This window comes from Xiphophorus hellerii, chromosome 5 (assembly GCF_003331165.1).
Source record: "Xiphophorus hellerii strain 12219 chromosome 5, Xiphophorus_hellerii-4.1, whole genome shotgun sequence".
NCBI classification, from domain to species: Eukaryota; Metazoa; Chordata; class Actinopteri; order Cyprinodontiformes; family Poeciliidae; genus Xiphophorus; species Xiphophorus hellerii.
The window spans coordinates 29,296,392-29,320,562 of NC_045676.1; the positions used below are offsets into that span (position 1 = coordinate 29,296,392).

The window sequence follows — 24,171 nt, forward strand, 5'->3', positions numbered from 1 at the left end:
TGATTCTTTATTGATATAAAGTTTCCCTTTTTAATTTTTTCATCCAAAATCTCTGATATTAGTCTCATTTTATTGGATCATTTGACCATTTCAAAGTGTATATTGCATACAGGAATATTGCACAGTATTTCAAAAATATTGTGCAGCACTTTTGCTGTATAAATAGTGCTTTATAAATAAATTGACGTTGACATCAACAATGAAAAGAAAACCTTCAAGAGATATGAAAATATGGAATAAATTCTCTTAGATTTGTACATTACAAAGTCAAGTAAAGTCAACCCTCATTGTCAGTGCCGGCCCAGGGCATATGCAAGCTAAGCAGCTTCTAGGGCTCCCAAGAGTACCAAGCTGGTATAATTTTATATATGTTTAAAGATATACAAAATAACATTGAATAATAAACTAAATGCTATTACACATGGAAAAACAATTTCTAAATTATTTTTAGAGTTGTTACACTAATACTAGGTTAATCTCTTCCTGATGTTGACTGCTGCCACCGTTTGGGGAAATATAAGATATCAAACTTATGAACTTATTTGCTTATTAAGTTGTTTACTGATAAAACACTAAATGCTTTAACATTCAGTGTTAAAGCATTTAGCTTTAACACTAAATGTTTACACTAATAAACAGTGTTTATTAGCTGGTGTTACTTTCAAATAATTAAAACAATATGGCATATTTAAATACCACTCTGAATTTCACATTTTTGTTTTTAGATCGCTGCTCCTGTAGGGTTAAAATCAACAACCATAATAGCACTGATATGATGTAAGGTGATTACAAATTATGTAGATATGGAGTAGCTTAGGAACGATACAGCATCTGGCGTGACGTGGTGGTACTGGGGGGGAGGAAGAGGGGCTCAAATAAAAATCTGCTTAGGGCCTCAAAAAGACTTGGGCTGGCCCTGCTTATTTATAAATGTAAATTTAAGAGTAGAAGAAAAGTTACATTTATTTCCGAATAATCTGTGGTCCCTTATATAATGCAACTTTTGACCGACAATATGAATAAAGTATTATTAAGCTTTGTTATTACTTTTTTAACCTAAAAATTATTAAAAGAAATTATATAGGAATAGGACCCAACGAGCCTCACGAGGCTCCGCGTCCCACGCTGCGAGGAACGTGGTGAGAAACCGGAAGTGTTTGTTGAGCAGTTAAAAGCCACTTGACAAAGCCTAGCTGAGGTTAGCCGCCAGCCCCGGTTCCGTCGTTCTGCAGGGATGGAGGTTACACGACAAAGTAAGCGGACAGCCCGCCTTTGGTTTTAGCACTATCCCGTTGTTGCTTGCCATAAAACCCATAGCCCATACACATACTATGCTACTTAGCACAGTGTGTGTGTGCTGTAGATAAAAACCAAAAACGCAGTATATGTGTTTCAGCTTGTAGCTAGCATGCTAGGTAGCACCACTGCCTAAATGTGCTCAGCTGCCTGCTAACTCGCCCAGACCGCTGCTTTTAAAACGTTACCCCACTTTATCGTTCCCCAGATTTTAAAGACTGCTTAAGCACGGTGTACAGCGCCATAGACGAGGCTGACTTCCTTGCCATCGATGGAGAATTTTCAGGTTACTGTCTCCGCATTTTCTGGCTAAAACGTAATTACAAGAAGCCACCACGACATGTGTGAAATTACGGTTTTTCTTTCAGGTATAAGCGACGGTCCTAATGTCAGTGCATTGACCAACGGGCTGGATACACCTGAAGAGAGATACACGAAGCTGAAAAAGGTCATTAAAACCCCGTTTCTGAGGAGAACTGTGCTGTAAACACGTCTGTTTGATGCTGAAGGTTTTTTTTTTTTTTTTCATTAATAATAAAATTTTTATGCAACGTTTTGCTTTTACCCACCAGCATTCCATGGACTTTCTCATGTTCCAGTTTGGCTTGTGTACATTCAGATACGACTCCGCGAAGTCAAAGTGAGTGTCCTCTTCTGCATAAATACACACTTAAAGATCACACAGACAACATCTGGAACAGATTATGTTGGTAGTCTGCTAAACAAATGCAGAGTTTTCCTTTTGTTTCGGCATATGAGTATTATATATAAACGTGTTTGACTGTATCAAACATAGTCCATCAGAAACGAAAATGTCGATATGTAAGTTTATCTATCTAATTGCTGCCACTCAGCATATCCATTCATGAACCTTTATATCCATTTACTGTCCCCTCTGTCCATCGGTATGATATTTAATGTCTTATAAAATGATAAAGAGACTAATATCCATGGATATTTGAGTCTGCAAAAGTATGGAATTCTGAATTTTTGGTGTTCTTATCTACCGTCTGCCGTCGTCTTTGTTGAGGCTGTCAATTTTTTTGTGTAGCTGTGCCCCCACACCTCCTTATTCTATATAAACTTTTTTTTAATTATTCCGTTCTTTCCGCAGGTACATTACGAAGCCTTTTAACTTTTATGTTTTCCCGAAACCATTCAGTCGGACGTCTCCTGATATAAAGTTCATCTGTCAAGTAAGCGTGGCTTTTCTGTTGTTGGGGCTCTCGTAGCTTCGTCTGAAGCAAATGGCTTTTCTGCTCGTCACTGATATTTTCTCTCTCTCTTTTTTTTTTTTTTTTAATGAAAAATTCATACTTGGTGCTTTCTTTTGCCATTCCAGAGTTCCAGTATTGACTTCCTGGCGAGCCAGGGGTTTGACTTCAACAAGGTGTTTGGTCATGGTGAGAAAGAGCACTTTTGTTTTTGTGAACAAAAATCTATTTTCTATTGACTATAGACGTTTGGCCTTTTAAAACTTAAAACAAAAAACCTCAACAACTTACTAATCAGAAAAGTTCTCAGGTTTTTCCAAAATCAAGCTACTGCTGTTTAGTCTTTTTAAAGAATCTTTGTATATTTATGTATTTCTAAGTTTTGGGATGGGGGATGGATCAAAGTCTCAGTTCAGTACAAAGCAGATGTCTATTCTTAAAATGGAAAATCAAAAGGTCAAGTTTATAAACTCTCAATCCTACTGATTTTAAAACTTGGATCATTCTTTAGTATTTTTAAGATTCTCTGAAACGTTATAAAATCCAAACCGAATGCAAGCCGTCTTCCTAGCCTCTAAATAGAATTGTTGGTTCTTCCAGCAAAGTGTTTTTCACGCCTTAATGACCCAACATGTAAACATGTCTCTCTGATGCTAGCTTCTTAACTGTTTTTATAATTGTAGAAGCCTGTAAAGGTTTTCACTGAAGTCAAATAATAAAAAAAAACTACTTAAAATACTCACTTTATTGTTGTCTCTGATATGATGTAGTATAGAACACCTTTTTGTTTGAATTGAGACTATTTGTGGCAGATTATTGATTACAAATGGGTGTTGCACAGTGGTGGAGTTCTTGGCATGGTTGACTTGCAGCAAAAATTGGGTTTTGAACTCTGACCTTGTGTCCTTGGGCCTTGGTGCGTGGAGTTTTCCATTTCTCCTGTGCATGCAAGTCCTCTCACGGTTCAAAGACACAACAGTTTCTTACTAAACAAACGTAATTCGACTAAAGCGTCTGCAGGGCGTTCTTTCCTCCTCTTGCTTGGATTAAAGCGAACGATTATCCAACAAGTTCCTCTCAATACAGATTTCACGTCGATGCCGCAGAATCCCCCTTTCAGGAGAGGACGGCTGCTGGTGTTTACGGCAGCCGTAAATCAGAAGTTCCCTGTTCGGTATTAATCGCTTTTCTCTGCTGTTCTCAGGAATCCCGTACCTAAATCAAGACGAGGAAGCTCAGCTGAGAGAGCAGACGGAGGAACGGAGAAACCAGCACGCCAACGGTCTCGGGACGCCTTCCTTTATCTCCCCATCGTCCTCCAAAGTCCCCGCACATGTACCCGACGAACAGAAAGACTACATCAACAAAGTGGTGTAAGTGGAGCTGCTCTGGAGATCTCCCACAGAGTGGGGCGGAAACTGGATGAAACATGAAAAGTCACGCCACCAGTTTGGCAGTGTGTTTTGATTTTGAAATTTTTCAGCCGTATCATCCAGCCCTACTTTTGACATTTACTCACAAAATGCAGTACCAGCTGGGGATCCTACTGTGACCTTTTGAACCTTGTGGGAAGATGTTATCTAAAGTCTTTCCCATCTTTCTTTCTGTCCATTTCTGTGCATTTTTAAATCAGAGAGAAAGTTGAGAGGCTTTTCAATGGAAATGGGAAAACTCTGAACTTGGACCCATGTACAGGGTAATTTTTCCTCTTTTCTCTAAGAGCCATTCCTATTCTTTTTTTTATCATCTTAATGTATATATTTACCTCCTCAGATTCCAGAGGAAGCTGATATACCAGACACTGAGCTGGAAGTGAGTGCTACTGAACATGCTTTAACATTTCTTTATTGCCTCTTCATAGACAATTGACGTTTGTCTTGTCTCGACATCCCAGGTTTCCCAAAGGTCTTCATGTGGAAACATTGGAAACAGAAAAGGTACGCATACATTAGATATTTTATTTATTTCTTTATTATTATTTATTCCATTTTCATGCCTTGTGGATGTAAGTTGCTGACTCAGCTGGTCGTGTCGGCAGAAGGAGCGCTACATTCAGATCAGTAAAGTTGACGAGGAGGAGAGGAAGAGGAGGGAGCAACAGAAACTGGAGAAGGAGCAGGTGAGTTTATTATTATGTTTATTGTATCATTTATTATGCATCAAGATTTCTTTCAAGAATAAATATCATTGTTGCACTAAATTCCAATTAACAGTGTTTAAAAAAAACATTGTAAAGTTTTTTTTTTCCGTAGTAGTTTTAATGTTTGTTTTTTTTTTCCCCTACTGTTCAATGAGGGCTTTAATAAATGTGAAAATATGATAAAAAGATGATGACATAAGAACATTTCTCAACAGCAGTATTTGTGTTTGTGAGGCTATGATGCAGTCACAGATCTACAGTGACTTAAAAAAAACAAGCAATAAAATATATCACAATATTTTGTGATAAAACTTTTAAGTCGTCCATATCGCCCACCCCTAACATGAGATGCTTAGTTTTCTGTATTAGTGTGGAAACCTTGATGTGGTCTCATTAATATAAAAGCTATGAGGAACAAGTTGCTTTTCTAACAGGTCTCTGTCCTGCATTTCTCCTCTTTCCCCACCAGGAGGAGCTCAATAACGCTGTCGGCTTCTCCAGGGTCATCCACGCCATTTCTAAATCTGTGAGTCACTCCTTTCATTTCATCCCATACAAACCTGATGCGTAATGGCAGTTTTAAGTTTATCATATCGTTTAGCATTAATCGTCATAAATTTCTTCACACTATAAATTTCATTTATTGTTGCTGTGATAAATGTCAGTTAATGTTTCGAACCCCCTCTCCTCCAAAACTGTCCACATTGTTTAGTTTTCCTATTTTCTTCACTGTATTAGTATCCGTAAACATGAATAAATGTGAAAATATGATTAAACCCTTAATATCTTTAGTTTTAAAAGGAAGAATGCAGAGTTTTTTTGTAATGCTTGGGTTAATGTTATGGTTTGCGGTTCTGACTTCAGGGTAAACTGGTGGTTGGCCACAACATGCTTCTGGATGTGATGCACACTATCCACCAGTTCTACTGTCCGCTGCCAGAGGTAAAAAGCGATCCTTTTTCCATTCCTGTCGTGTTGTATGAATTGTTTAAACTTCTAACCTGTCTGATTGTCTCCCTACTCTTTTCTTAAGGACCTTCAAGACTTTAAAGAAGTTGCAATGTGTGTTTTCCCAAGGTAATGTTTCTTTTAAGAAAACATGCATTTCTGTCTTAAACTACTTTGTTTTTGCCAGGGCTGGATGATAAATCAGTACCGATAAATATCACGATAGAAACGTGATCAGTATCGATAGATTCACTGAACTCCAATCCAGAACTGCACGGCATTTTTGGGAGATGTAGGCAACCTAAACCTTTCACGGCGAGCTAAGCAAGGCATCAACTAACTCGCTCACTCTTTGGTTACCTGGTAACAACTTTAGTAACTTGTGGTTACTTAGCAACAACCTGTTGTGTAACTTGTGCAGCAGCAGTTTCAGTTGACTGCATGAAAATAAAAAAAAACGGTTTGGAGAGAAAACTGAGTCAAACGCCTCCGGCTTTGCAGGATGTTATATTTTTAAAACTAGGCACGCACAATAACTGTTTATCTATGTTTATGAAAATTTACAGTTTTCTGACATGAGGGGAATTTTAAAAAAAAATTCATAAAGTTGTTTTCTCCAGTTATACTGATGTAACTTGAACTCAAGCGTTTGATTTTATATATATATATAAAAAAAAAAACTTTACCCCACCAAACATGTTATGGTGCTATTCTTTATGATATCAGACTGATGAGAAAGATGTCATAATTTATGGGGCCCACCGTTATTGTCCACCTCTATTTAAAACAAAAAGCTAATTGATAATTGTCTATCAACCAATATGAAACACTTATTTTGTGGTACATTTTTCAGCCATATCATCCAGTGTTTTTTTTGTTGTCTTTTTTGTATGTTTTGGGTGATTTATTGATTTGCTTTTTATCCACTTGTAGACTTCTAGACACAAAGCTGATGGCCTCCACTCAGCCATTTAAGGTACAAACCAACCTCACCTCACTATTCTGATTCCGTCAGCTGTGATGAATCTGTTTTCTGAGCAAAGACCTTCCGTCTGTCCAACAGGAGCTGATCAACAACACGTCTCTGGCAGAGCTCGAAAAACAAGCGAAAGAAACTCCATTCAAGCCACCGCAAGTTGGTGAGTGAGTCCACTGGGAAGTGTCTGAAATGCCTGGTAATGACCCCAAAAGTCAACCGCTGGACGTTTTTCCGCCTTCGTCGCCGATAGAAACTGCCGAGGGGTTCCCCAGCTACGACACGGCCCAGGAGCAGCTCCACGAGGCCGGATACGACGCTTACATCACCGGCCTGTGTTTCGTCTCCATGGCCAACCACCTGGGTAAAACAACCAATTTCAGTTCTACTTTTGGTCGTGTGTGGGCTTTATTTCCATTTCATTTGTTGTTCTTGGTTGGTTTTATTATAGATATTTAAAATGTCTTCTGGTTCCAGTGTGAAGTGTTGTGCACAAAATGAAAGTTTTAGTCTTTGAGATGATAAACTTGCTTCATTACGGCAATACCTTTACATTACTTGAAAATCTCTCGAAACAACAATATTATTGATTATTGCAATAATTTCAGGAACAATTTACTGTCAAATGGTGACAAACCTATTGATAATAGATTGTCTGTAAACTCTCAACTATTTAGATTTGGATTTTAAACACACATTTGAATTTTCTCTACTTTCTTTTGCAGGTTCTTTCTTGATGCCGCCGATATCTCACATCTCCCCCCGATCGAAACTAGTTGAGCCTTTCTTCAACAAGTAAGCGCTTTTATTTGCTTTTTTATTAAATGCTCAAGATCACGTTTTCTTGTTTTGCAACTTTAAAATGAGTTTTCTTTTATTTACTTAGGCTCTTTCTGATGCGGATTATCGACATACCCTACCTCAACATCACCGGACCAGATTGTAAGGAAGCTACCGAAACGCAACTTTCTCTAATTTCTTTTTAGTTGTTCTTTTTCTATTGTGGGTTCAGCTGTAAGTATTTGGTAGGATGTTTTTGAGGAGGTGAGTGTAAGAGGGGAAAAACTAGACTGGAGTTGATGTCTAATTGCACAATGTCTTGCAGGCCCCTCCCACCCCCCAACTTTAGGGTTTTTAGATTTTGGCCTTTAAATAGCATTGGTGTCAGTCTGAAAATTGTTTTAGCAATGTAAAGTATTTTTAAAAAGTAGATTTTCTAAGTGAACCGTTCTCAAATCCTTAACTCCTCTTTTATTTTCCTTCAACAGTGCAGCCAAAGAGAGACCATGTCCTGTACGTGACCTTCCCCAAGGAGTGGAAGACGAGTGACCTCTACCAGCTCTTCAGTGCCTTTGGTATGGTATCAGAATGTGTATGTATTCTGCTTTTAATCCGATTCTACTCTGTTGATGCTGCTTTTTGTTTGTCGTACGCACCCAGGTAACATCCAGGTGTCGTGGATAGACGACACCTCAGCCTTCGTCTCTCTAAGTCAGACGGACCAGGTGCAGATCGGTAAGTCTCGCGCAGCCAGGCCGGAGAGATGTACCGCCGTTGGGCGTTAATAGGAGCTCTGTTCCACCAGCTATGAACACCAGCCGCTACGCAGAGAGCTACAAGATCCAGACGTACGCAGACTACATCCAGGGGAAACAGCAGGAGAAGGAGAAGCTCGGCCAGCCAGCTAAAACCTGGGGGGATGACAGCTGGGTGAAGCCCCACTACCCCTCCTCCACTGCGTCTGCTGGGTTTGGGTTCTCCAGGTGGCTTTCTCCACACACATCATTCAGTGTTTTTTGTTGTTTTGTTTTTTTTCTTCCTGGGTTGTAGCTTGTGGTGCATACATGTTTTTAGTTTGAGGTTTTCTGATTTTGCTCTAGGAGGAAACGCAGCATCAGTCCCACTCAGGGGGAGCAGGGCGGCGACGACGGCGTCAGCGGGGATGGCTGGAACCACTACTCATTCCCCGACAGCACTGGCAGCAAAAAGATCAAATATGATGGTGTGTGAGAGAATATGCATGTATTTGTATGGGCAGGACAGATGGGGCTGTGCTTGGGGTAACCGGGGGAGACAGGATGGTTGAATCTGTTATTAGCATTTAGATGCTATTCTACCAGGTTATGTAGCTACTTTGAAAAAAATTCTTCCTTAAAAATGTGGACTGGATGCTGACATTCGCATTGGGGACATCTTGTGCTAACTGCAAAATGTTGAGCATTGAGATGCTATTTCCTTTAACACAACTTGAACACAATGGTCTTTTTTTTCAGTGTCCAAGCTGATTGTTTTCTGATCGTTTTTTTTGTTACCGGATGTCACTTGTGGGTCATATTGATGGGCGTAAATATTTGAACCATTTAATTGGCTAATTAAAATGAGCTAATTAGCTAGTCTTGACCCTAAAAAAACAAATAGGCTAATTTTGGCAGAGCGTATCAGACATTGATTTTTTTGTTGTTGTTTGTTTTGTTTTCTTGTTTTGGATTAAGTAGTTAGGACTGTTTATTCACGGAGAACATTTTTTTGCTGCAAAAACAAAATCTCACCAAGTATTTTTGTCTAGTGCAAATATCTTAGTACACTTAAAATAAAACGAAACTAATTTACAGTTAACTTTTCAGCAAAAATGACATCATTTAAGTAAATAATTCCTTAATATTGATGAAAAAGTACTTGTTTTACTGGCAGATTATTTCACTTATGACATGGGGAAGAATGTGTTTTAGGTGAAATAACCTGCCAGTGGAATTAGCACTTTTAAAGTTACTTGAAAACTGAAAAGTTATTTGTAAATTAGTTTTGTCTTAATTCAAGTGTACAAGGATATTTGCACAAGAAACAAAATAATACTTGGTGAGATTTTGTGGGGTTTTTCAGTGTTCTCACTAGGGAAATGTAGTAAATCAAGCGCGGCTCTCCTTTCCTTAAAGGTTTTCTTAGCTCACTTTCTGCTGGGATTTTCACCGGTAATAAGTGCAGTGTATCGATTCCTGATCTAAGCTCGCCTGCACCGTTTCTCCCTCCAGATGTCGGCGGTCAGGCGAGCGTTGAAGCCGTGGAGAGCAAGACGTCAGAAGGCTGGCTGAAGATGACGTAGGTGGAGGGGCGACTCCTCTGTTCTGTCCAAGTTCTCTCTTCTGTCGCTTTACGTTTCGTTTTCTCCTGCAGAAATTCTTCGTATTCGGCCGAACCAAGCCCAGTCCCAGATGCTAAAAGTCCAGAAGGCGCCGACTCGGGCAGCTATGCTGACGGGACGGCCACCTGGCGCCAAACCCCAACAGCTCCGGGAAGGAAAAGTCAAAAAAGCAAGAAGAAGTCTGACGGTGAGTTATTCACTGCTGTAGTTACCTGAAGGGGCGAGGTTAGTAGTTTGGTTCCTGGTAGATGTTCTGACTTGAAGCGTATTGGATTTGATAACTAGGGCTCCATCTTTGCAGACTGGTTGTTGGGTAGATTCATCAAAGACTGGCTGCAATTAGCCTTTCTTTTAAAAGAATCTATAGGCTAATTTTTCAATTACTGTAAATAATTTTTCCTCCAATAAAACATTTAAAGGAAACTGCAAACTAAAATACAAACAAAATTTTCTAATAATGTATAAATTAGATTTAAAATATCACTTGCTGCTTTGCAAAAACAAATAAAAATGAAGCTTTTATTTAAAAGTTAAAGAAAAGAGAAGCCTGAATATTCAGAATGTTGAATAAGATGAGACTAAACTGAAAAACGCCTGTGTTCAGCCTGCAACTCCCAAGGAAACCATCATTTCTATCCCAGGGTTCCAGTCTGGAAAGCATCATTTACTTCTAAGGTTCTTGAATTGGCTTTGGTTTAGATGCAAAACTAAGCACTGATATTGATGTCTTGGAATTCTGTGAAATTAAGGCATCAATCACACAACTGATTTTAAAGACACAGTATTAATTAAAGTCGACCGTTTTTTTGTTTTGTTTTTTAGTTTAACAGCATGTTGTTCCCTCATCAAAAAACATACCTGGAGTATTGCTTTGATTCTCTCATGCATGTTTGAGAAATTACTTAATCTTCTGTGGCAATTATTCATCTGTGCAAAACGCCTGGGTGGATCTAGCTCCGCCTACCAGGATGGATCTCCTCCTAAGAGCTGCAGTTGCGGAGGTTCTGCCTCAGAGCAGCCCATTGACTCATTCACTCGGCTCCTTCGGACTAGCAAGCAGCAATTAGCAAACACCTGGTGGAGCTGCCAATCTGCTGAGCTCATTATAGGAGCTACTTCAATCAAAATCAATCAATCAAATTTTATTTGTATAGCACATTTCAGCAGCAAGGCATTTCAAAGTGCTTTACATCATATCAAACACAGAAACACAATGCAACATAGAATCAACAATCAAAACACAGCATTAAGTCAAGTTCCATCAATAAATTTGTAATTGATTACATTTCAAATACAATTCTAAACAGGTTGGTTTTTAGTCTAGATTTAAAAGAAGTCAGCGTTTCAGCTGTTTTACAGTTTTCTGGAAGTTTGTTCCAAATTTATGGTGCATAGATGCTGAAAGCTGCTTCTCCTCGTTTGGTTCTGGGGATGCAGAACCAGAACCAGAAGACCTGAGAGGTCTGGAGGGTTGATACAACAACAGCAGATCTTTAATGTATTGTGGTGCTAAGCCGTTCAGTGATTTATAAACTAACAACAGTATTTTAAAGTCTATTCTTTGAGCTACAGGGAGCCAGTGGAGGGACTTTAAAACTGGTGTTATGTGCTCTATCTTCCTGGTTTTAGTGAGAACGCCAGCAGCAGCATTCTGGATCAGCTGCAGCTGTTTGATTGATTTGTTGGACAGACCTGTGAAGATGCTGTTGCAATAATCAATACGACTGAAGATGAACGCATGAATAAGTTTCTCTAGATCTGGCTGAGACATTAGTCCTTTAATCCTGGAAATGTTCTTCAGGTGATAGAAGGCCGACTTTGTACACTTCTCAGTGCAACGCTGGTAAAAACATCAAAGGGTTAATAGAGGAGCCATGTTGTGATGACTTCCTGAAGGCGGAGTTTCAGAAAGAGCAGGAGTTTCTTAAAGAGACGGAGGCCCAATTTCAAGGTGTTAAATTACAAAGTCAAATTTCTTTGAAGTCGTATATGATGTGTAGCATTTTTATTACTTGATTGTGCTATAAAATTATGGTATTTGGCTGGAAAACACGACGCATAAAATTTGACACTGAAATTGTGGGAAATAAAAAGGTTCAGATTTTTCAATGGATTTTCTTTTTTCCTAACGTGAGCCTGTCTCCATCTTTGGTTCCAGCGTCAGATTCTACAACCTCCCTGTTCGAAGTCCCAGAAGTCTGGTAGAACAGGGAGGCAGCCGCCCCGTGCGGGCCGCCACCCTGGGCCGCCGCCCCTGGTCGGCCTCTCCTCCTCAACACTTGGTGCACGCTCCTCCAGGGTCATAAAGCACAGAGTGCTGCATGCCCCACCTTCATGCTCTCATTCAGCACTTACGGATAAAGTGTCCAAAGCTACCAGCCGAGACATTTAACACAAGTTTTGAAAGCAAAAAAAACAAAAAATCAAAAAAATATAAATAAAACAAGCCATAACAGCAGCTGCCATATTCTGATCTTATACCAGAGGAGCAGGCACCTCCTCAGAAATGACGATGTATATCTCAAACATGTATAAGGTGCAGAGAGTTTCACTTATTCACTGATGTGTTCAGACTGGAATCTGCCTCCACAGCCATTTGGCACTTTGAATGCATTCATAAATTTTATTGAGAGATGTCTCTAATCAGTCTTATATATATATATATATATATTTTTTTTTTTTTTGTGAGTGAATTTATTTGTGCTTGTGTGAGAGAGTGTCCATTATCCCAGTGTTTGTATTCCTGTAAGTCTGTTTTCCTAAGAGATAGAAATGCCATTTAACAAATCCCATCAGGATTATTTAGTTTTAACGTAATCAAACTTTTTTTTTTTTTTCCTCTCATTTTAAGAAAATTGTCGTCTTCAGTTTTATCAGACAAATGTGAGCTTATAATTGAGATTGTGATATTTATTGTTGGTGGCATTTTCACCCTTCATGAAAGGTGCTTTCTTTTTTTTTTTCTCTTTCCATTTGTGTTCAACGTTTTGTAACTGTGTCAACCTGCAACGATGTCAAAAGTATGCTGTCAGCACAAAAAGATGTACAATTTAAAACATTTTTGTATGAGTTTAAAAATCCTTACATTTCCTTTTAAAAGAGGGAAAAAATTAAAGAATGTTTCTTAGTAATTGTTTCTGTTAGCATTTTTTCTACCTTGGAACAAAAATGTATATTTTTTTTTTCTTAAGGTTTAAAATGTTTTCCATTTGTTTTGTTTTTTTTACAACTACAATCCCTTCAGTTTTTTTTCTTTTAAAATAAAAATTGCCTAAACCTTTTTTAATGTCCATTAAATAAAAAATAATTAACAAAATATTTTTAAAATTAAGCTATTTAAAACATAGCTGATGTATTAATTAGTATTGCTTTAAAACAGCCTTTTATAGGACTTTGTACATTAAAATTGATTTAAAGATGTGATGCCATTAAGACTTTTTACAGCCTCTTCAACCCATGAAAAGTTTTTTAAAAAAAACAACGTGTTCTGTCCCCGTGATGTTTAATGGTCTGACAAAGATCTGCTTCTTTTGCTGAGGTTCTTCCAAAGTCTGCTGGTCTGCCGATTTTCGCTCCAAAGCTGTTCAGGAGTTGCCAGGGCGTTTCCTAGACCTGCTCTTTGTTCCCTTTAAAATCCGTTTTTGACTTCCAACAAACATAAACCGGGATGATCAAAACCTCTGCTGCAAAAAGGACAAAAGAGATGCTCAGAAATATTAAACTTGAGGGGAACTTTTATGCAATCTGTGCAATATGCATTTTAATTTTTTTTTTTTTTACCTGTTGTGTCCGAGCAGCAGCACCACAGACAAGGTCCCGTCTGGGAGCGAGCTGAAGACTCTACTCAGTCGGCGGTCCAGCTTATTCAGGAGACTCACTTCCTGATTCTACATGAGACAAAGTGGAGCCTTAATGATGTGCTCAACATGATAAATACACCAATAAAAAAAAATTCAACTTTTGATGTGCATTTCACATTAAATTGGACTGAATCCCAAATCATTTACAGTTCAAACTGGTTACCTGACCTTCATTGTTATTCACTGGTGCTGATCGATTGAAGAGTGTGCTTTGATTAAGGTTTGCATTTTTATTTGGTTCAAACTTATACGTTTATAAATAAAGGTTGATAAAAGTTGGAAGTGGAGGTTTCACACCAACACAAAACTCAAAACCGTATTTTGGGGGGTTTAAGTGTATTTTTGTTTGATGCAATACCTGAAAGTCACCAGTAGGTGGCATCGTGTGGTTAAACGGAGTCACAGCAGGTGTGCTGAATGCGCGGCCGGAAGCGGTCAGTTTTTGACCGTCGTCGTTGCTGTTTGTTGTTGATTTAATGCGTTGCGGCAATTACGTGAGCCTTTTTTTTTTTTTTTTGGACTAAGTTGACACTATAAGTGTGCAATTTACAATTTCGCATTTTGTTGGAGAGCTCAAGATCAATAAATGGTCTCATTCACTGGATCCAGGAGGACCACCGGTCAACAAAGTGTCAGTCTGCAGCCTCCCAGTGGCTTAAGTTAGTTTTCTTTATTAAGAACAAGTCACTATACCAATAAGTCAAAAACTGCGCTTCGGTTAGGAGCCTTGGTCAGTTACGAAGAGGACACAGCGAAGGACGTGAAAGACGGACGTGTTCCTGGACAAAACTATCAGCTGATTCGTCGGACGGGGACTCCACCGTCTCTGGCGCCCATCGCTAGCATCAAGGTAGCATCAAGGTATGAACAGTAGCGCTTCCAACTTTATGACCATGATGACTTTTAAAAATAAATAAATAAATTACCTGAACAATTTTAAATGTTTAGTTACAAATTTCAGCCACGCAGGTTGCCTTTTTGTCACCCGCGCAGTGCAAGCTGGGTTGATGACGCGGTTGGGTAAACAGGGAGGCTAAACTTTATTACATGGTCACGTTGCACGCGACTGGTGTGGATTTAGGCTCGCCTACAGCATTTTTGCAGTTTTTTTATTTTTTTACATCTAAAATAAATATTTCTCAAATAAAGTCTATTGCTACAACTAATAATGGATAAATTTAAGAGTTATTAACGGGTGAATGATGGGTTTTATTGCGGAACATAATTAAAGGAGGACTTTATGAACAGGTCCGGTCAGTACTGCTACACAACTTCTCTTCATTAAGGCGGTGGTATGCAACTTTTCTAATAAAAAAAAATATATATTTTTTTACATTTGTTACATATGTCAGTAAATCATGAAAGTAGTAGATGGGATAATCTGTGAAAAAATTCAAGGTAACTACAGAAATACACAGCTCAATCAGGAACAACCAATCAGAGCCAGGAGGAGGGTCTTAGTGCGGTCAATTAACCTAGCTAGTTAGCATGGCCACCAATGATGGCAGATAAACGGTTTTCCTGTAAAGATAAGTTGTTTCTCCGCACTTTGAGCAGCGCGCACATGAGCATGATTGACAGGACCCGCCTCTTTGCTCTGATTGGTGGATTATCTTTTCTCATACTGTCAGGACATAGAGACGACTTTAACAAAGACGTGGAAAAGAATTTTTTCCTAAAACTCACACACCAGCTTTAAAAATATTGATACAACTTTAGAAATTTAAACAATAATGATATAACAGCATTTAGCCTCATATTGGTTTCTGGAATTAAAACTGAAAAATTCTTAAGTCCTAATTCTCAGTTTTCAGTTCTGACTTCTGAGGTACACAAAGCGAAATTTACCCTCTGAATCCCACTGCAGTTAAATGAGTCAGGCCTCTGCTCGTCCGCGGCGTCCTCCTCTTCGTCTTGTGTCTTCCTCGATGTTGCCATGCCAACCCATGAATGCAAGTGTGGTGGAGTCATAGACGGCCATGTTGGGTACCCGTTTTTCAGCAGGTCCTCCGAGGAGCCGAGTGCCGCGCGTTTGCCATCAGAACTCTCAAACTCTGTCGAACACACACGGTCAGGCTGTACATTTCTGCAAAACGTCTCGTGAATATGAAAAAAAACAACAAAAAAAACAAACTACACGTCGTTAACCCACCAATGCGTGCATGCCTTGCATGTATACCGGGCAGGGTGACGCTTTTTATTGACCCAAAGGGACTGAATGCCTCTCTGAGACTCTCCTCGCTCAGGTCCGGTGCGGTGGTGCCGGGATGCAGCTGTGTGCCGTTTACTTTAGCCGTCTGTAGCGGCCCGTTCGTTTGTCTGCCGGGATGGAAACCTGATGGTTTTCCATCTGACAGACGGCCGTTAACCGTAACAGAAACGTTCCGTCCCTCTGCCACGTCCTGAGTCAGTCTACTGACGTAAAGCTGATTGGCGTTAACTCTGTCGCTCATTAGAGCGTCCAGATTCAGATCCAAGTCCAGCATTGACTCTTTGACAGGCCTCTGCACCTGGAAAATTTACAAACGCATAAAAAAAACTACATTTTTAGAAATCTCTACAAAGGTTTGAGTGTAACAGCCATGTCTAAAGGGTTACGTGGAATCAGAATCAGCTGTACTGGTCAAGACTGTGTTCACAAACAAGGACTTGTAGATAGAAATTAGTACATTTCTGCCAAAAAAGCTCAGAAATTTTCTAGAAAACAAGAAACTTTCTGAGCTTAAAACATTGAATTTTTTCTTTTTTTTTTTAAATGCACATTTCTGAGCTTAAGTTGAAAATTAGCTAGAAAAAAAAGGAGCAATTTTGACATTAATCTGGGAAATTTTATTAAAAAAGCCAAGAAATTTCTGAGTTTAAAAGTCGAAAATTCTCCAGAAAAAAAAACAACCCTCAGAATTTAGGAGTTTAAGCAAAATATTTGCTTGACAAAAACTTTAAAAAAAAAATCAGATTAAAAATGTTAGAAAAGTGGAGATCTGAAACTTTTAAAATTTCCACATTTTTCCTGAAAATGTCTCGGATCTCAATTATTTTTTTTAAACAAATTTTTAACTTTTCAAGCTCAGAAATTACTTGGGGTTTTTTTTCTAGAAGATTTAAGTTATTCGGTAGAAATTGATTCCATTTTTTTTCTTTTTCAAATCTACAATGGCCCTAATTTGCTGTCGTAGCAAACAGACATCAAGTTTCAATACATAAACAATAGAGGAATAAGAAAGAGCAAATGGAGAAGCTCTACCTTGATGGTCTGACCCGACACGCTGAGCCCATTCAGAACTTCTGAAGCGAGCATCGCTCCTTCTAGCATCTGAAACTCCACCTTGGCGTGGATCTGGAAATTAAATACAACAAGAAGAAGAACCTCATCCAGAGACAGTGAAAGTCGTTTTTCTTTTTGTTCCCTTTCTGTGATGACAGAACAAACGTAAACTTGAAACCCACCCTGACTCCTGTGTTCCACATTTGGACTTTGCGGACCGGCCCGCAGCAACCAAACAGCCGCCTCACTTCCCTTTTGGAAAAGTTGGCTGGGAACGGCCCGGAAAACACGGTGCACATGTCCCGGAAGACTGCAGAAACCTGCGGATGAAAACGCACACGCACGCTTTGGGACCGTTTTACACCGCAGGCCTGCACAACCACAACGTCTACAGAGCGCGGCGAAGAGCTCACGTTGTGATACAGCTGCTGCTGGTGGTGACGGTGAACGTAGCTTCTTTTCAGATGGTCCGAGAGGGACGAAAAGCGAAGGACAGACAGGAACAGGTGACCCGTCTGGTTCCTGAAGGAGGACAGCATCTGCAGAAGGAACGGGATTACCACAGTACTAGTGGAGGTCGTCAAAGCAACTAAATACGTCTGGGTTTTTTTTTTTTCTTGATAAAAGCTAAACTAAAGAGGCTGTTGGTTATTCAGAGGGGAGAAACTATAACCGTTTAAAATGTTCACCTCTTTGTCAGATCCGTACCAGCGCTGGTGGGACAGGTCCAGATCAACGTTGGCGCGCTTTCCCAGAAATGCCACGGGGCGGCTGAGGCTCTGCAAAATGTCTGCAAACCTGCGTGACAGAGAAAGGGAGGGGAAGGGAGGGGAGGAGAAAAAAGTTAAAAACTGAAGCAAAAATATGACCTAAGAAAGTTTCACTGATTTTCTCGTTTACTGAGGCAGAGAGAGGAACAGCTCCTGTTTGGATCAGGATGAAAACGCTTATTTTACAGATGAGGCGAGACTTGACAAGAAAAAAAAAAAAAAAAAGCACTTTTTTGTGCCGATGTTTATTTTCAGAATAAAACAGAATAGAATACATCCAACCTGCTGGGTTTCCATAGTTACAGTGTTCGTACGCTTTACCTGCCGTAAAATTGAAGCATTTTTCAAGGTGAGTTTTCAAACTTTTCCAAAGCTACACTTTGGAGATAAAAATAATTCGAATGAATTTTTTTATTTTTTTTTAAAAAGACAGTTTCAATTCACTATTATGAGACATTTATTACTGTCACTAATAATGTATTGTGATAGTGTTCTCCATTCGACAGCAGGGAAAATGAAACTAAAATATTAACAAAATGTAATGTTTTGAAAATTCTCTCCCACACACCTGACTGGTCTGAGAACAAAACACTAACAAAAACTCTCAACAACTTTTTACATACAAAATATCAGACCAGCTTTATTTCAATTAGATCAACAAGTCACTGAGGCATTAGGAATAACAAATACACGACATTAAACAAATTGATTTGTGTTGAGGTAAATTATCTTCCTGCTCAAATTAAATGCTATAACCCAATATTTTTTAAAAAAAAATCACTTTTCTTTCTGTAACCAATCTTTTCTCTGAGAAATAATAAAAAAAGGACTTCTGAAAACTTGAACGTCCGATTAACCCTCTATGGCATGGCGTTGCCCTCAGGCAACAAACCACATATCTGTACCTCACATTGCTCCTTTATTTTATTTTTTGGGGGGCATGATTTTTGACATATTTTTGTCCGAAAAAAAGTTTTTTTATGAATATAGTTTTTGTTTGATTTGTATTTCATTTCTCATAATCAGTGTAGAAAATCTTGGTGTTCTAGACCAATGTTACCCTGAGGCAACAAACCCAAATCTGGTTCCAGGAGGTGTCAGAGTCCGATTTTATGATTGACATGTAATTAGGGACCACCAAGCTCCCAAAGAATGCAGGAAAATATTTTTTCCCCCAAAAAATAAAAAGTCATGCCATAGAGGGTTAAGATTCAAGGATTTCACCCCCCATACAAACCCTGTAAACTAAAATATTTTTGGACCAATTTCAGTAATAAACTGAACTTGACTATATCTGTTTGATATCTAGGATCTATTGAAATGCATGTTTGACTGGATTGAAATGACTTTTTCAAATTCAAGTTCAAAAATACTTCATTGATCCCACAAGGGAAATTAAAAGTCATTGTACCTCATATTAATTCAAATTCTTACGAGTCATTAGAGATGTACTTAACTTTTTGTAAAGTCCCATGAGATGACGTGTTGTGAAATAGGACTATATACATAAAACCGAATAGAACAGAACAAATATCAACGACCCAAAGAGCTGTAAAGATTTCCGCTCACCTGTAACTTGGTGTGGGTTCAGGTGTGTAGCTGGGAGACTCCTCTAAGCTCCACCCCCACAGCTCCTCCAGGTGAAGCTCCACAACCTGCCAGAGTGAACAGCAGGCCGCAGGTTTTAACGTCTGTAAAGGACCTGGACCTGGTCTGCGCTGTTTGCGAAAAGCGGCCCGTCACCTGGAGCGGCCCCGTTCCGATGAAGTACCGGGCCAGGTCCAGCGCTGCCACTGCGTCCTCGGTGGGATTGTGACCCCTCTGGTCCTCGGTTTGGATCTGCCTCCTGAGACGCGGGCGGAACAATAACCAACTGTGCGACAGACGCGCCGAGACGCTTGAACGGGAACTCACTTCAGCACCGCCTCGGCCAGAACCTTCAGCTTAAACTTCTGCCCGTGTTCTTTCCTGTACAGCAGGGCGGTGTCGATCACGTGAGGGTGGATGAGCTGTCGTCGGGGACGGGGATCACAACGGTTTTAAAACCACAACTTTCTGGAAATCTTTTCTGTAGGGATGCACTGATTGCACTTTTCTGGCCGATTACCGATCTTTAAAAAGCCTGACCTGCCGATATCGATTTTATTTTAGTTTTCTTAAATATTGCCAAGTATAGCAAGAAAGCGGCTCGCACACAAAGCGAAACAGTTGAGTAAAAATGTTTGCGCTCTTTAACTCCCTCCTGAAGCAAATGTACAAATTCTACCAATAAAGTATAGAAATCTTTAAACTTACAATAAACCAGCCTTAAGAAAAGATGGAAACTGTAAAGAAACTATAGGTTCCGAAAAAAAAAAACTGAATTTGGTTGATAATTACAATCAAATAGACTTTGGTGCTGAAACGTTTACATGCTCTGAGTCTGAACATCATGTAAGAATCTTAGTGACTTACTTTGAGTGCTTTGAGGTCATTGTTGAGGGAGTGGCCCACCAGAACGGCGTCTTCTGGTAACAGTGTCCTGATCTTTGCCTGAACGTCCCGCAGCGTGGTGGTGACCGGTCTTAACATGGCTGCAGTGATGCCTGAGAACCTGATCGAACAAACCAAATAACCTTTTACCTTCAGATTCCATTCAAAAAAACTATTAATTCAAAAGGGAAATAAAAATATAAGCCATGACAAACACTATATGATTAGTCACAATTATGCACCTGTACAGATCTTTGCATACCCTTACGGTAGGCTGAGAGTTTGATTAGAGCATGTGTGCGTTTTAGTATTTCTCACTATGTAAGGCCATTTTTTCCAACACATACTACATTGTGAGGACCTATTATGAAGATATATAGAGGTAATGTATACCTTTATATGTGTGTGTGAAGCAGGCTTTTATGTCATTGTGGGGACCTATTTCTATTCACAATGGCGGTTGTGGGGACCACTGCTTTTGTGGTGACATTTCTTGGTCCCCATGAGGGGAAATGCTGTTTTTGGGTTAGGTATGTTATGGTTAGAGTTAGGCTGTAGAAAATGAATGGAAGTCAGTATTAAGTCCCCACAAGACATGAAAACACGACTGTGTGTGTGTGTGTGTGTGCGTGCTAGCATACCTCGTTAGGTAATTGATGACATGGTTTTGAGGTTTCACCAGCTCATCCAGTAAGCAGTTCCCATCACCGTCCACCAGAGAAACGCGAGCCAGCTCGTTTCCTTTCGTTGTCTGACACTGAAACACAACGAGAAACAGAGTGGACAATATGAAGACTGAAGCACTACATTAGTCTAGTGCTTAACTCTGCTGCTAGCGCAATGCTAACGGTCGGACAGCGGGGAAGCGGGAGAGGTTGTTCCGTCAGACCGTCACTTCCCAAAACCACAAAAAAAAAACTTGTAAAACCCCTGTCCAAGCTCACAGACTGCGAGGACAGACGGACAGACAGACTCACCATTTCACAGTCTAGTCCGTACAGCGGGCTGTCATCAGTTACACTGACATCGCTGCCTGTGCACAGGAAGTCCTCGAAGCCTGGAAGTCCTGGATCAAATGAAGGTGCAGAACACATCTATGTTCAAAAGCAAAACTTGAAAAACTTATTGTTTCATTGGGACGGATGAATTTAAAACTAGCTTAGCATTTTACTCGCCACATGAATACAATTTAAAAACAACACAGAGTAAGTTTGTAATACGGAAAACCCCTGAACGAGTGGAAGGTAATGTGGAGGTTTGCTTATTTATAAAAGATTCAGCTGGAATAAAATTGATTCACCATCTATTCATTTAATAAGTTTTATTATGGGGGGAAAAAAAAATCAGAATAAATAACATTTTACAAATTTAGAAATCAAACTAAATTTTTTTTACCCTTGACTGGATAGTGATTTTTTATCATCTGTTGTTGGCTAAGCAGATATGCAGTCAGCCCCCTCCTCTGTGTGCCATACGTAGTGATAACTGGGTGATCCTTCAGAGCTGAAGAAACAAAAACACACAAAGTTCATCTGATCATTTTTTTGGTTTTGTTTTTACTGAGCCCCCCCCCCCTTAAACACAACATCATAGCAGAAATAAATAGATGTGAATAAATACTACAAAGGGTTTTCGCAAAGATGATTACATACAGGAACAAAAGTTTGAAATGGTGATCAATAAGAAAAAGTCTGAACAGTACGGAAGTATATTAGGGCCACTGGGGGAAAAAAAAAAATCTGAATTCTGATTTCTTTTCTCAGAATTTGAACATTTTCCTCAGGATTCTAACTTTAATCTAAAAATTCTGACTTTATTCTCAGAATTGTGTCTTTAACTTCAAAATTTTGATTTTTTCCCCCCACAGAATTCTCACTATAATTTCAAACTTTTGACTTTAATTTCAATCTTTTGACTTTTTTCACAGAATTCAGAATTTTATCTCAGAATTCCGACTTTAATTTCAAAATGTTGATGTTTTTCTTAGAATTCTGACTGTCATCTTGAGAATTTTTGTTTTTTCCCCATTATCCCTAATCCCCTTCCGTAGAACAGTAATTGATGCTTTACAAATTTCTACAGCACGTCTTGTTGTTTACTAGTTGTATCCAAAGCAACAACATTCGAGCTTCGCCCCTCACCTTCATGAAACGCCTCCTCTGGCGCAGCAAGAGATAAAAAATCCACCTTAGGAACTTCAAGGCTGAAGATGTCGGATGCCACATCGTCAGATGATGGAGTGAATGTAATTCTCTGTCAGAAACAAATAAAAATAAACTAAGTAAGGCGTCGACAGTATAATCAGAACCTCTGTCGTCGCCCCCCCCAGTTCCTCACGGTGGTGTAGCTGCTCCGGAGGTGCTCCATCGAAAGGTAGTGGTTGTAGAAGAGACTCTGCGTCACGCCGTCCACGATCGCCACGTTTATACGGCTGACCTTCCTCTGATGGTGGAGACGACACCAACTGATGTGGACAGGAATGAGGAAACGGCATGAGTCAATCGTGAATGAGTCGAGAGAAGCGGCCGACGGGAGAAACGCCACCTCGGTTGTTTGACGCCCCTGGATTTCCCCAGAGCGGCGAAATGAAGCAGCTCCATCAGCTGGGCCGCGGTGATCGGCTGCTGCAAGCGGTCGAGAGGCACCGACACCTTCGCCGAACCGCAAGGCCGACGCTGGAGGTCTTCGTCGCCTTCCTCCTCGGTCTTCCTTCTTTTGACGTCCTCCTCAGCGGACGGCGCTTCGTTTTGTCTTTTCTTTTTGCCGCCCGGGACGTTTGAAGACGAGGAGCACTCCATGCTCAGGCCGATGTTTCTACAGTGGAGGAAATGCGTAAAAGAGCGTTTGAAATGCACATGGTTTGAATGCGACTATGGAAGAGGTTGGAAGGTTTCTAGTGTGGGTTAGCAGAACTGTGAACAGTTTTTGTGGCTTTTCACGCTTTAGTGTTTAGGATTATTAATTGCACTTTCTGAACCATTTGAAAGGTTTGTTGCCTTTTATTTTTACATATTTGACCAATGTAGGCTGTTTTTTTTTTTTTTTTAAGCAATTTCAGTTTATTTATTTGACATTGGCTGTTATACTCCTGATGGCACTGACTGAACAAATTAAGGTTGTTTTTACATGTTTGACCAAGTTGTAGGTTAAACGCAACTACAAAAAGATTGTAATATTTACCCATAGCATTGAAATGGCACTTTTCCCCCAATAGTATGAAAATTCATCCCAAAGTCGGAGAGTCCAGCTGGACATTTTTTGAACAAATATGTCTCATCTGGAAGATTTGCCAGTCATTGTTTTGCTCCTACAGGTCTCAGTCACCTTACAGTCACTGAGCTGATAAAGAACTCTTAGATAGCCAACAGATGACACTGGGTCCTAACTGAGTCATTAGCAGGACAATGATTCGAAAATACGGTAGCAGATCTACAACACAGTGACTGGAAAGAAAAGAATCGAATTAAGGTGCTGCGAAATTCAGACCTGCAACTGATTGAAACCTTTACAAACTGAAGAAATGCTGTAAGCCTGAGCCATGTTTCCTCCATAAAGATAGGAGAGACTGACCAAGTCATTCAAAACACGCTACTTTTGAAAATTCGCGTTGTTATTGTTTGCCTAATTTTGATAATTGAGTGTTTTAATCTGACATTGCAGAGCTAAAAGTAAAGAGGGGAATAATGAAGATCTGAGAAAAACATCACACTGCTAAACAATAGCAATCATCATAGGACTTTTCCACGTGATACGAGCCTTTATCTATATAAAATAATGTTAACATTCAAAGGCTCATTGGTTTAACAGTCCGTGTGTTTCGTTTTCAACTCAAACACGATAGGCTAAAAGTATTGAAACATGTTGAACCGTAAAGGGAAACTTAGAATTTAAATAGGTTTAACACGCATAAAAGTAGTTCCGAGCGTAAATTACCAGATGTTACGGGTCCAGATGAGACCATAGGGACAGAAACACACTTTCAGAGCACGTTACTGGATGTTGTTCCAAGGGGAGGGGGCGGGCGGGGTGAGTGGTGACAACTTCTTAAAACTGCCTTTCAGAATAAACTACCATTCGGTTCCACTTTGCTT

General features: G+C 39.6%; 2 protein-coding genes across 3 annotated transcripts; one reads left to right on the forward strand and one right to left on the reverse strand.

Moving 5' to 3' along the window:
• Positions 1 to 1,123: 1,123 nt before the first annotated feature.
• parn (poly(A)-specific ribonuclease (deadenylation nuclease)) lies at positions 1,124 to 12,844 on the forward strand. Its single transcript, XM_032563693.1, has 26 exons — positions 1,124 to 1,253; positions 1,505 to 1,582; positions 1,665 to 1,744; positions 1,869 to 1,936; positions 2,411 to 2,492; positions 2,639 to 2,699; positions 3,715 to 3,883; positions 4,144 to 4,206; positions 4,284 to 4,322; positions 4,405 to 4,447; positions 4,549 to 4,629; positions 5,120 to 5,176; positions 5,515 to 5,592; positions 5,684 to 5,727; positions 6,532 to 6,574; positions 6,662 to 6,737; positions 6,828 to 6,938; positions 7,300 to 7,369; positions 7,461 to 7,516; positions 7,843 to 7,929; positions 8,015 to 8,089; positions 8,160 to 8,337; positions 8,455 to 8,576; positions 9,604 to 9,670; positions 9,746 to 9,900; positions 11,872 to 12,844. The coding sequence occupies exons 1-26, from the start codon at positions 1,235 to 1,237 to the stop codon at positions 11,916 to 11,918; spliced, it is 2,049 nt and encodes a 682-aa protein (XP_032419584.1). The 5' UTR covers positions 1,124 to 1,234; the 3' UTR covers positions 11,919 to 12,844.
• rexo5 (RNA exonuclease 5) lies at positions 12,666 to 24,118 on the reverse strand. Of its 2 annotated transcripts, none has more exons than XM_032563692.1 (19): positions 24,014 to 24,118; positions 22,625 to 22,894; positions 22,418 to 22,544; positions 22,222 to 22,333; positions 21,476 to 21,583; positions 21,058 to 21,146; positions 20,722 to 20,837; positions 20,063 to 20,201; positions 19,523 to 19,617; positions 19,352 to 19,454; positions 19,178 to 19,263; positions 17,528 to 17,636; positions 17,252 to 17,377; positions 17,021 to 17,158; positions 16,818 to 16,910; positions 15,726 to 16,083; positions 15,422 to 15,627; positions 13,494 to 13,600; positions 12,666 to 13,393 (listed from the first exon to the last, which is right to left on the reverse strand). In XM_032563692.1, exons 2-19 carry the CDS (start codon positions 22,876 to 22,878, stop codon positions 13,342 to 13,344), a joined length of 2,418 nt encoding a protein of 805 aa, XP_032419583.1. In that variant the 5' UTR covers positions 22,879 to 22,894; positions 24,014 to 24,118; the 3' UTR covers positions 12,666 to 13,341. The 2 variants fall into 2 exon arrangements, with proteins under 2 accessions (XP_032419583.1, XP_032419581.1); XM_032563690.1 differs by having other exon boundaries at positions 12,666 to 13,396.
• Positions 24,119 to 24,171: the final 53 nt, after the last annotated feature.